The sequence below is a fragment of the Oncorhynchus keta genome, chromosome 37 (assembly GCF_023373465.1).
Source record: "Oncorhynchus keta strain PuntledgeMale-10-30-2019 chromosome 37, Oket_V2, whole genome shotgun sequence".
NCBI lineage: Eukaryota > Metazoa > Chordata > Actinopteri > Salmoniformes > Salmonidae > Oncorhynchus > Oncorhynchus keta.
This window is the reverse complement of record NC_068457.1, coordinates 9,107,581-9,120,087: the sequence shown is the minus strand read 5'-3', so window position 1 is coordinate 9,120,087 and position 12,507 is coordinate 9,107,581. Positions and strand designations below refer to the sequence as shown.

The 12,507-nt window shown below is 45.4% G+C and overlaps 1 protein-coding gene and 1 long non-coding RNA gene across 5 annotated transcripts in view; both read right to left on the bottom strand.

The window, feature by feature from the left end:
- LOC127916658 (uncharacterized) overlaps window positions 1–2,311 on the bottom strand; it is a 2,435-nt gene extending 124 nt beyond the window's left edge. The window contains exons 1-3 of the long non-coding RNA XR_008095459.1: window positions 429–2,311; window positions 171–270; window positions 1–120 (exon numbers count right to left, since the gene is read on the bottom strand). The exon at window positions 1–120 is cut by the window's left edge and continues 124 nt beyond it. This is a non-coding gene — a long non-coding RNA (uncharacterized LOC127916658). The remainder of the gene's footprint in view (window positions 121–170; window positions 271–428) is intronic.
- LOC118370158 (glycogen synthase kinase-3 beta-like) overlaps window positions 1–12,507 on the bottom strand; it is a 56,761-nt gene that overhangs the window by 6,817 nt on the left and 37,437 nt on the right. Inside the window, exons 4-9 of one of the 4 annotated variants that reach the window (XM_052499074.1) lie at window positions 9,375–9,485; window positions 8,297–8,427; window positions 7,817–7,923; window positions 5,407–5,504; window positions 4,092–4,199; window positions 2,323–2,530 (exon numbers count right to left, since the gene is read on the bottom strand). In XM_052499074.1, the coding sequence (XP_052355034.1) occupies window positions 2,323–2,530; window positions 4,092–4,199; window positions 5,407–5,504; window positions 7,817–7,923; window positions 8,297–8,427; window positions 9,375–9,485 (763 nt within the window). The remainder of the gene's footprint in view (window positions 1–2,322; window positions 2,531–4,091; window positions 4,200–5,406; window positions 5,505–7,816; window positions 7,924–8,296; window positions 8,428–9,374; window positions 9,486–12,507) is intronic. The other 3 variants (XM_052499076.1, XM_052499075.1, XM_052499077.1) reach the window with 3 other exon arrangements.

Sequence of the window (12,507 nt, the reverse complement as noted above, 5' to 3'; positions counted from 1 at the left end):
ACAGACCCAACTACAGTTACCTATAGACACACATTCTACCATTTACAACCACAGACCCAACTACAGTTACCTATAGACACACATTCTACCATTTACAACCACAGACCCAACTACAGTTACCTATAGACACACATTCTACCATTTACAACCATAGACCCAACTACAGTTACCTATAGACACACATTCTACCATTTACAACCACAGACCCAACTACAGTTACCTATAGACACACATTCTACCATTTACAACCACAGACCCAACTACAGTTACCTATAGACACACATTCTACCATTTACAACCACAGACCCAACTGCAGTTACCTATAGACACACATTCTACCATTTACAACCACAGACCCAACGACCCAAATACAGTTACCTATAGATACACACTCTACCATTTACAACCCCAGACCCAACTACAGTTACCTATAGACACACATTCTACCATTTACAACCACAGACCCAACTACAGTTACCTATAGACAGCCCCCGTGATATGCAGCTGTTCAGGGAACCTAGAAACCATTATACACAGGCAGTTAGAAAAGCCAAGGCTAGCTTTTTCAAGCAGAAATTTGCTTCCTGCAACACTAACTCAAAAAAGTTCTGGGACACTAAAGTCCATAGAGAATAAGAACACCTCCTCCCAGCTGCCCACTGCACTGAATATAGTGTTTCGTGTCACCACTGATAAATCCACCATAATTGAGAATTTCAAGAAGCATTTTTCTACGGCTGGCCATGCTTTCCACCTGGCTACGCCTACCCCGGTCAACAGCACTGCACCCCCCCACAGCAACTCGCCCAAGCCTTCCCCAATTCTCCTTCTCCCAAATCCGTTCAGCTGATGTTCTGAAAGAGCTGCAAAATCTAGACCCCTACAAATCAGCCGGGCTAGACAATCTGGACCCTTTCTTTCTAAAATTATCTGCCAAAATTGCTGCCACCCCTATTACTAGCCTGTTCAACCTCTCTTTCGTGTCGTCTGAGATTCCCAAAGATTGGAAAGCAGCTGCGGTCATCCCAGTCTTCAAAGGGGGGGACACTCTTGACCCAAACTGCTACAGACCTATATCTATCCTACCATGCCTTTCTAAGGTCTTCGAAAGCCAAGTCAACAAACAGATTACCAACCATTTCGAATCTCACCATACCTTCTCTGCTATGCAATCTGGTTTCAGAGCTGGTCATGGGTGCACCTCAGCCACGCTCAAGGTCCTAAACGATATCTTAACCGCCATCGATAAGAAACATTACTGTGCAGCCGTATTCATTGACCTGGCCAAGGCTTTCGACTCTGTCAATCACCACATCCTCATCGGCAGACTCGACAGCCTTGGTTTCTCAAATGATTACCTCGCCTGGTTCACCAACTACTTCTCTGATAGAGTTCAGTGTGTCAAATCGGAGGGTCTGCTGTCTGGACCTCTGGCAGTCTATGGGGGTGCCACAGGGTTCAATTCTTGGACCGACTCTCTTCTCTGTATACATCAATGAGGTCGCTCTTGCTGCTGGTGAGTCTCTGATCCACCTCTACGCAGACGACACCATTCTGTAATACTTCTGGCCCTTCTTTGGACACTGTGTTAACAACCCTCCAGGCAAGCTTCAATGCCATACATCTCTCCTTCCGTGGCCTCCAATTGCTCTTAAATACAAGTAAAACTAAATGCATGCTCTTCAACCGATCGCTACCTGCACCTGCCCGCCTGTCCAACATCACTACTCTGGACGGCTCTGACTTAGAATACGTGGACAACTACAAATACTTAGGTGTCTGGTTAGACAATAAACCCTCTTTCCAGACCCATAGCAAACATCTCCAATCCAAAGTTAAATCTAGAATTCCTATTAATTCCTATTAATTCCTACTAATAGTCACATTCCCCTTTACCAACCACCATGCTAATCAGTAGTCACATTTAAATCATAATCATCTAATGGACTAATAGTCACATTCCCCTTTACCAACCACCATGCTAATCAGTAGTCAAATTTAAATCATAATCATCTAATGGACTAATAGTCACATTCCTCTTTACCAACCACCATGCTAATCAGTAGTCAAATTTAAATCATAATCATCTAATGGACTAATAGTCACATTCCCCTTTACCAACCACCATGCTAATCAGTAGTCAAATTTGGCATGTATAGAAATAAAATTCCTATTCAAGTCAAAGTTCTGTGATGAGTCAACTGGCATCCATATTGAGTGGTCCCCGTGAGTGTTCCAGTCAAATTGCAGTGGTCTGAGGGTCTTTGTCCGTTCTAGTAATTCTGTAGGAGATACAGAGCTGTGTATGAGCTCCATCCATACCCTGTGTGGAGAAGTTGAAGAGCAGGGGCTTCTCGCGCCCATTGGGCAGCTTGAGGTTGGGGTCCCGGAGCTCGTCGAAAAAGGTGTGGGCACAGGCCTCCAGGGGCGTGAAGCGCGCTGTGGGCGTGTACTCCAGCAGACGCGAGCACAGAGCGATGGCCTCAGGGGGCGTGCGCGGCCGGAACACCTGAGAGCCAATCACACAAGGCTGAAACCGGTCAATGACACAGGTTAGAGGTGACATGTCAGCTAAAGCTCCTGGGTGAAGATTACCTTAGGTACAGATCTAGGATCAGCTTCCCACAATCCTAGTCTTAAGCATTAGTGGGGAATATGCAAAACTGACCAAAGATCAGCATCCAGAGACAACTTCACCCTACACCTGCTAAACATTATATAGTGCCTGTGCAAAATCCTGACGGGGTTTTAAAATCTTGCTCCACACTTTAAACAATTTTACAAAGCCTACTTAGCATTCTTTAAGTCTTCATAAGCACTGCATATAAAGACAAGACATATCTATATAACCAGATATATCTATATATGGTTCTTACATCGTGTTTTTCCAAATGTGGCAAAATCCTATGAATTGATTCTGAAGCATTTATAAAGGGTTTATAAAGGCTTCGTTAAACCTTTGAAGTGACTGTTCAAAGTGGGACCGAAAATGTCTTGTAGATTCACTTTTATTCAGAAACTCACAGGACAGAGGACAGTGCAGTGCAGAAGAACACCACCAGAGGGAGTGTAAACATATCTTAAAGGTGCTGCATGGTCAATCCCGATCTCGGCATTGGCCGTGCAGCATTTACGGTGATATGGCCACTGCAGAAGTCAGGGCATTCACACTTCTTGCTCTTCACCGAGCAGCCCAAAGCTGTTTTGAAGGAAGTGAGTTTGTGTTTATACAGGACCTCCCGCCCTCACCTGCAGTCAACCAATCATGTCAATGCGGAGACATACGGAGCCCTCCGCATTGTTACAGAATTTGAGATGCGCAAAGAGATGCGGTACGGAGCTCAATTTGGCCACACCCGCCAAACGGCATCTCTGACCACATTTTCAGATCAAGCATAAATTGTCTCTTGCAGCGGGGAGAGCTGGTGTAAAATCGTGGGACAAATATTCCGGTCCCAATTAGCTCCCTACCAGTATCCCTAACATGCTGACCAAACTGCAGGCATGCGCCATTGCGTGAAAGCTGATTTTGTTCACCCACACCAGAAGCGATCAGGACACGCAGGTTGAAATATCAAAACAAACTTAACCTCGCCTGGCCATGCAGCCCTCGATGACGCGCGCGAGCAATGATTGAATAACATGCACGTGTACATTTATTTAGCGACGCGAGCGGTGTGGTCAGCATGTAACCCTTCGATGTGTGCAGATTTGTAATGTGGGATACTTAGCCAACCCTTCAGTTGTGGAAACACTGAAGGGTTGGAGCCTATGGGGAGCGCAATAGGCAGAGAATTTGGACCAGCTGTCCCTTTTTCCACCAATGTGGTGCGGCACATTGGGAGTCCTGCACATGCTGTTCAACCTGCAGATTCTAGAACGAGCTCTTATGTGAGGGTTTGTGCGTACACTGCTGTTCCTCTGCTTGCCCCTGGGGCTGGTGACCGTGGGAGTGTTTAACATCTCAAGAACACACACTGAGTTCACTGATGCATGAGTGAGATATGAAGACGAGACACACACACAGAGAGAAAGAGAGACACTCAGATGTAGGCGACAGATTTTAAAATAGTAAAAAACGGTTCCTGTACCTGTTGACTCACCTTAGTCCATGGGTGTGCCTTGATCTGAGGGAACTTAAACTCAGTGTAGTTGGGATTCATCTCTCGGATCTGCTCCCGAGTGGGAGTGCCGAGAACCTGGGGAGACACGGGGACAGAGGAACCGTTTCCCATCGATACGTACAACTATGTACATTTGAAGTATCAGGTGTGTACTGAGTACAAAACAGAAGTTAATCACTCATTATATTAGTTACAATGCCACCAAGGTTGTTCTTAATTCAGAATTTGGGAATGGACTCCCATTCAACTCATCAGTTGAAATTCTAGTTGGATTGGCCACACTCTACAGGATGTAGAATTTGAGTGATAGGAAATATATTTAATTCAGCAAAATTCAAAGAAATTCCACTCAGTCATAGAACATAGATAGCAAAGAATATATCACATTTCTTTTAACCTTAGTGCTTAGAATAGCAAATTATATTTCCACCAATAATTGCTCTATGGTCAACTTGAGGGATACATTCTGGGAAAAGTACTTACAAAAAAGTGATGAGATAATATCTTCAAATATTCGCATACAGGTTTTGTTTTGCTTTGCTTGATCATTAATTTTAAGAGTGTCCTGAAAATAATTTGTTTCATCAATATTTTATATGCCACTATATAACAAATATTTTATGTTTTATGTACAATATGTACACTGAACAAAAATATAAACGCAGCATGCTAAAATTTGAAAGACTTACCTAAGTTACAGATCATATAAGGAAATAAGTCAATTTAAATAAATAAATTAGTCCGTAATCTATGGATTTCACATGACTGGGAATACAGATATGCATGTGCTGCTTACAGATACATTAAAATAAAAAGGTAGGGACGTGGATCAGAAAACCAGTCAGTGTCTGTGACCACCATTTAAACTTATGCACACATCTCATTCACACATCTCCTTCCCATAGTTGGCTTTTGATTGTGGCCTGTGTAATGTTGTCCCACTCCTCTATAATGGCTGTGCGAAGTTGCTGGATATTGGTGAGAACTGAAACGAGCCGTCATACACGTTGATCCAGAGCATCCCAAACATGCTCAATGGGTAACATGTGTGGTGAGTATGCAGGCCATGGATGAACTGGGACATTTTCAGTTATCCAGGAATTGTGTACAGATGCTCGTGACATGGGGCCATGCCGTATCATGCTGAAACATGAGGTGATGGCGGCAGATGAATGGCACAAGAATGGGCCTCAAGATCTCGTCATGGTATCTCTGTGCATTCCTTTGGGTGACGGTCCGGCTTACCGTCTGTCTGTTGACATTTGAAGGCAGGTGTTTTTACCTTGATGATCTCCACCAGCTGATCCACCCCACTGTCACCGGGAAAAATGGGTTGCCCTAGCAACAGTTCTGCTAGAACGCAGCCAGCGGACCATACATCTGCAGAGGATGGAGAAATACTGTGAGGACACACACACACACACACACACTAGTAGTGGGAGGTGTAGTCAGTGTAAGGTGTTAGTAGTGGGAGGTGTAGTCAGTGTAAGGTGTTAGTAGTGGGAGGTGTAGTCAGTGTAAGGCGTTAGTAGTGGGAGGTGTAGTCAGTGTAAGGCGTTAGTAGTGGGAGGTGTAGTCAGTGTAAGGAGTTAGTAGTGGGAGGTGTAGTCAGTGTAAGGTGTTAGTAGTGGGAGGTGTAGTCAGTGTAAGGTGTTAGTAGTGGGAGGTGTAATCAGTGTAAGGTGTTAGTAGTGGGAGGGGTAGTCAGTGTAAGGTGTTAGTAGTGGGAGGTGTAATCAGTGTAAGGTGTTAGTAGTGGGAGGGGTAGTCAGTGTAAGGTGTTAGTAGTGGGAGGTGTAGTCAGTGTAAGGTGTTAGTAGTGGGAGGTGTAATCAGTGTAAGGTGTTAGTAGTGGGAGGGGTAGTCAGTGTAAGGTGTTAGTAGTGGGAGGGGTAGTCAGTGGAAGGTGTTAGTAGTGGGAGGTGTAATCAGTGTAAGGTGTTAGTAGTGGGAGGGGTAGTCAGTGTAAGGTGTTAGTAGTGGGAGGTGTAATCAGTGTAAGGTGTTAGTAGTGGGAGGTGTAATCAGTGTAAGGTGTTAGTAGTGGGAGGTGTAATCAGTGTAAGGTGTTAGTAGTGGGAGGTGTAATCAGTGTAAGGTGTTAGAAGTGGGAGGGGTAGCCAGTGTAAGGTGTTAGTAGTGGGAGGTGTAGTCAGTGTAAGGTGTTAGTAGTGGGAGGTGTAGTCAGTGTAAGGTGTTAGTAGTGGGAGGTGTAGCCAGTGTAAGGTGTTAGTAGTGGGAGGTGTAGTCAGTGTAAGGTGTTAGTAGTGGGAGGTGTAGTCAGTGTAAGGTGTTAGTAGTGGGAGGTGTAGTCAGTGTAAGGTGTTAGTAGTGGGAGGTGTAGTCAGTGTAAGGTGTTAGTAGTGGGAGGTGTAGTCAGTGTAAGGTGTTAGTAGTGGGAGGGGTAGTCAGTGGAAGGTGTTAGTAGTGGGAGGTGTAATCAGTGTAGTGGAGGTGTTAGGTGTTAGTAGGGAGGGTAGTCAGTGTAAGGTGTTAGTAGTGGGAGGTGTAGCCAGTGTAAGGTGTTAGTAGTGGGAGGTGTAGTCAGTGTAAGGTGTTAGTAGTGGGAGGTGTAGTCAGTGTAAGGTGTTAGTAGTGGGAGGTGTAGTCAGTGTAAGGTGTTAGTAGTGGGAGGTGTAGTCAGTGTAAGGTGTTAGTAGTGGGAGGTGTAGTCAGTGTAAGGTGTTAGTAGTGGGAGGTGTAGTCAGTGTAAGGTGTTAGTAGTGGGAGGTGTAGCCAGTGTAAGGTGTTAGTAGTGGGAGGTGTAGTCAGTGTAAGGTGTTAGTAGTGGGAGGTGTAGTCAGTGTAAGGTGTTAGTAGTGGGAGGTGTAGTCAGTGTAAGGTGTTAGTAGTGGGAGGTGTAATCAGTGTAAGGTGTTAGTAGTGGGAGGTGTAATCAGTGTAAGGTGTTAGTAGTGGGAGGTGTAATCAGTGTAAGGTGTTAGTAGTGGGAGGTGTAATCAGTGTAAGGTGTTAGTAGTGGGAGGTGTAGTCAGTGTAAGGTGTTAGTAGTGGGAGGTGTAATCAGTGTAAGGTGTTAGTAGTGGGAGGTGTAATCAGTGTAAGGTGTTAGTAGTGGGAGGTGTAATCAGTGTAAGGTGTTAGTAGTGGGAGGTGTAGCCAGTGTAAGGTGTTAGTAGTGGGAGGTGTAGCCAGTGTAAGGTGTTAGTAGTGGGAGGTGTAGCCAGTGTAAGGTGTTAGTAGTGGGAGGTGTAATCAGTGTAAGGTGTTAGTAGTGGGAGGAGTAGTCAGTGTAAGGTGTTAGTAGTGGGAGGTGTAATCAGTGTAAGGTGTTAGTAGTGGGAGGTGTAATCAGTGTAAGGTGTTAGTAGTGGGAGGGGTAGTCAGTGTAAGGTGTTAGTAGTGGGAGGTGTAGTCAGTGTAAGGTGTTAGTAGTGGGAGGTGTAGTCAGTGTAAGGTGTTAGTAGTGGGAGGTGTAGTCAGTGTAAGGTGTTAGTAGTGGGAGGTGTAATCAGTGTAAGGTGTTAGTAGTGGGAGGTGTAGCCAGTGTAAGGTGTTAGTAGTGGGAGGGGTAGTCAGTGTAAGGTGTTAGTAGTGGGAGGGGTAGTCAGTGTAAGGTGTTAGTAGTGGGAGGTGTAGCCAGTGTAAGGTGTTAGTAGTGGGCGGTGTAGCCAGTGTAAGGTGTTAGTAGTGGGCGGTGTAGTCAGTGTAAGGTGTTAGTAGAAGCGTACCTATGCTGGAGGTGTAGTCAGTGGCCCCAAAGATGAGCTCTGGGGCTCTGTAGTACCGTGAGCAGATGTAGGACACATTGGGCTCACCACGGACCAGCTGCTTCGCACTGCCAAAGATAACCAAGGAAGGAAGGCAGGAAGGAAAGATGGTGGGTAAGGACAGTCAAAAGGAGGATTTGAGACTTGAAACGGCTTTTTCTTTTATGTATACCAATTCGTAGTTTCCTCAATTCCTCTCAAAGGAAAAAGGAATGGAGGAAGCAGGGTAACAAAGCAAGTAACGTTTTCAGACACAGCTAGAACTCAGGCCCAGACCACAGCAAATTGTTGTTGTGTGAGCCTGGGGGACTTTGTCCATTCTAGTAATTATATTCTATGAGCTGGGCTAGGTTGGGTCTATGTCTGAAAACATTATTAGCTGTCAAATCCTTGCTTCCTCCATCAATATGGCTCCATTGTATTTCAAATGTTCCAGCCCACCTGCCAAAGTCACAGAGCTTGAGCACGGCTGTCTCCGGGTCCAGCAGCAGGTTCTGGGGCTTGATGTCCCGATGGCAGATCCCAAAGGAATGGATGTAGGCCAAGCTCCGGAAGAGCTGGTACATGTACATCTGCAGAGAGAGAGATGTGGACATACACAACTTAGTACATGCGCTAAGCTAGCTACACATAGTGACATGAGTGGTAGGACTATAGAGTAGAGGCAATTCCTGCTCCCTCGTATTCAATGTGCTAAAAATAACAGTGTGCCAGTGTTCAAATCCCCCAGAAAGCCCCAGCTAGCGGGCCCTGGCTCAGACTCCAGTCTTTTGTTTATACCACTACTTCCACTTCCTTAAGTGGCAAGTTGGAAAGGCAGAGACAGCGGGGGCGCTATAATAAGGCCGCTGACGCAATCTCAACTGGCCGCTGCACGATGACGCAGGACAGCATGGTGAGGAGGATGGGAGGGAAATGCCCAAAGGAGTCCGTCTGCCTGGCCAGACACAACCATCCCACACTGCGTGGGACTATTCTGTAGGTTCTACAGTACTGGGCAAACACTTCTATTTTAACCCCTTTTTCTCCCCAATTGGTGGTTACAGTCTTGTCCCATCGGTGCAACTCCTGTACGGACTTGGGATAGGCGAAGGTCGATAGCCATGCGTCCCCCGAAACACGACCCCGCCAAGCCGTATTGCTTCTTGACACACTGCACAATTGACCAAAAATGCACCAATGTGTCAGAGGAAACACCCTACAGCTGGCGACCGAAGTCAGCGTGCATGCACTAGACCCACCACAAGGAGTCGCTAGAGCGCGATGGGACAAGGACATCCCGGCCAGCCAACCCAGTGGGCCAATTGTGCGACCCCTTGTGTCTCCCGGTCGCGTCAAAGCCTGGGATCGAACACGGGTCTGTAGTGACGCCTCTCGCTCTGCGATGCAGTGCGTTGGACCGCACTGCATACAACAAAAATGTGTGATGTTGGGTGCTCGACTGCAGTTGCGAAACACTGATCTAAATGAACATAGAGAGCAGTCTCTTGATGAAGCGATAGACTCGAGGGGGTCTTACCTTCACATAGACCATGGGGAGGGTCTGCTTGGCTCGGCTGTAGTGTCTAGCAACTCTGTACACAGTCTCAGGAACGTAGTCCAGAACCAGGTTGAGATACACCTCGTCCTTCTGAAACAAACAAACAAACAAACACACACATTTAGAGTATGAGTCAGACTAGGGACAGTGGGCCGAGGAGGTTAGAAGCATGTATCAATTCCTTTGGCGTGATCACAATGTAACATGGTTCTTGTTCATTAGGCACCAAAAGGAAGAAAATGGACTGAAATGCTGAGGGGCTACCTGGACCAAAAAGAAAGGCTAATTTTCGTATTCCGTTGCAAAACATACTTTCCATTGTGTGCCTAATGAAAACAACCCAGGCCTTGCTGTGTGACTAAGCAGGCCAGACAGACAGTGAGAGAGAGGGGGGGAAAAAAAGAGGAAAAACAGTTACTGTATGATCTGGCAGAGAGACACAAGCTAGACTTAACATCAAGGGAGTCAGATAGTTGTTTTTCTTGGCAGGACAACAGAGGAACAGATGACTGTTCTAGTGAGGGCAATGGGATATCACACTTTCTCTATGAATCCGTCGCTGCAGATGTCTTCAATGAACCACGAAAAGAATCACATTTACACAGTGTTTAATATATTAAGAACAGCGTCCTAATATTGAGTTGCGTGCCCTCCCCCAGTCCTCCCTTTTGCCCTCAGAACAGCCTCAATTTGTCTGGGTATGTACTCTACAAGGTGTCAAAAGCGTGCCAGCATCCCCGTGGAACATGTTGACGCCAATGCTTCCCACAGTTGTGTCAAGTTGGCTTAATGTCCTTTGAGTGTTGGACCATTCTTTATACACATCGGAAACTGTTGAGCATGAAAAGCCCAGCAGTGTTGCAGTTCTTGACCCGAACTGGTGCGCCTGTCAACTACTACCATACCCCGTTCAAATCCCCTGTTTGTCTTGCCAATTCACCCTCTGAACGGCATAATTACACTCATAACTCCATCTTCAACCGGTCTCCTCTCCTTCATCGACACTGATTGAAGTTGATTTAACAAGTAAGGGATCATAGCGTTCACCTGGATTCCCCTAGTCAGTCTATGAAATGGAAAGAGCAGGTGTTCTAAAATGTTTTGTATAAAGTTGAAGTCGGAAGTTTACATACACTTAGGATGGAGTCATTAAAACACGTTTTTCAACCACTCCACAAATGACTTGTTAACAAACTATAGTTTTGGCATGTCAGTTAGTACATCTACTTTGAGCATGACAAGTAATTTGTAACCGTTTACAGACAGATTATTTCACTGTATCACAATTCCAGTGGGTCAGAAGTTTAAGGTCTAAGTTGGGTCTAAGTTGACTGTGCCTTTAAACAGCTTGGAAAATTCCATAAAATGATGTCATGGCTTTAGAAGCTTCTGATAGGCTAATTGACATCATTTGGGTCAATCGAAGGTGTACCTGTGGATGTATTTCAAGGCCTACCGTCAAACTCAGAGCCTCTTTGCTTGACATCATGGGAAAATCAAAAGAAATCAGCCAAGACCTCAGAAAAAGAATTGCAGACCTCCACAAGTCTGGTTCATCCTTGGGAACAATTTTCAAATGCCTGAAGGTACCACGTTCATCTGTACAAACAATAGTACCCAAGTATAAACACCATGGGACCACGCAGCTGTCATACCGCTCAGGAAGGGGACGTGTTCTGTCTCCTAGAGGTGAACGTACTTTGGTGCGAAAAGTGCAAATCAATCCCAGAACAACAGCAAAGGACCTTGTGAAGATGCTGGAGGAAACTGGTACACAAGTATCTATATCCACAGTAAAACAATCCTATATTGAGGAAGGAGGAAGAAGCCAGACTATGGTTTGCAACTGCACATGGGGACAAAGATCATACTTTTTGGAAAATGCCAACTGGTCTGATGAAACAAAAATAAAACTGTTTGGCCATCGTTATGTTTGGAGGAAAAGGGGGGCTTGCAAGCCGAAGAACACCATCCCAACCGTGAAACATGGGGGTGGCAGCATCATGTTGTGGGGGTGCTTTGCTGCAGGAGGGACTGGTGCACCTCACATAATAGATGGCATCATGAGGGAGGAATATTATTTGGATATATTGAAGCAACATCTCAAGACATCAGTCCGGAAGTTAAAGCTTGGTCGCAAATGGGTCTTCCAAATGGACAACAACCCCAAGCATACTTCCAAAGTTGTGACAAAATGGCATAAGGACAGCACAGTCAAGGTATTGGAGTGGCCATCACAAAGCCCTAACTTAAATCCTATAGAAAATCTGTGGAAAATCTGTGGGCAGAACTGAAAAAGTGTGTGCAAGCAAGGAGGCCTACACACCTGACTCCGTTACACCAGCTCTGTCAGGAGGAATGGGCCAAAATTCACCCAATTTATTGTGGGAAGCTTGTAGAACTACTAGGATTAAAGTCAGGAATCTCAAGACACAGTCAGTCGCACACACACATAGAGAGAGACACACACAAAAAAACACACACTTCCTGAAAGAGCAATGCTCTAAAATAAGCCCCACACAAAGGATGACTCACTCTCCTGCCTGTCTCACTACGGCAACAGCAGCCCCTAAATTACACCTCTGATTGGCTCATCGGCTCACACAAAAGGCAGGTGATTGGATACTTCCCTTGTTCCCTCCTGACCATGTAAATAGCTGATTGGTTTGACAGCGACAGGTAGTGACTGCTTGACTGCTCAGTGCTCTGCCCCAAGTGACAGTGTGTGGTCTGTCTATTTTCTGTATTTGCCAGCATTCGCTAAATAAACTCATAGGTTATCTGTAAATCATGTGGTAGGTTATGATATTGGGCTGGAAGAAATATGGCAAATGTCATACCACACCTAAAAAAAAAATCAAAAAAATGTATGTCGTTTATGTGCCATGGCTGCATGTCTAAATGAGATTTTGTTTTCCCAGAGTCTCAATAGAAGCCTTGTATATGCTTATAAATGAAGCAAAGCTATGCTTCACCAATCAAGAGGAAAGGCAAATCTGTTTCAAACGGACCCTGATTAACCATTAGATGGTGGAAATTATACAGTATACAAGATGCAAATCTGTGTATTTTGCAGAATGGTATAGTTAAGCAATAAAGCCCCGAGTGGGTG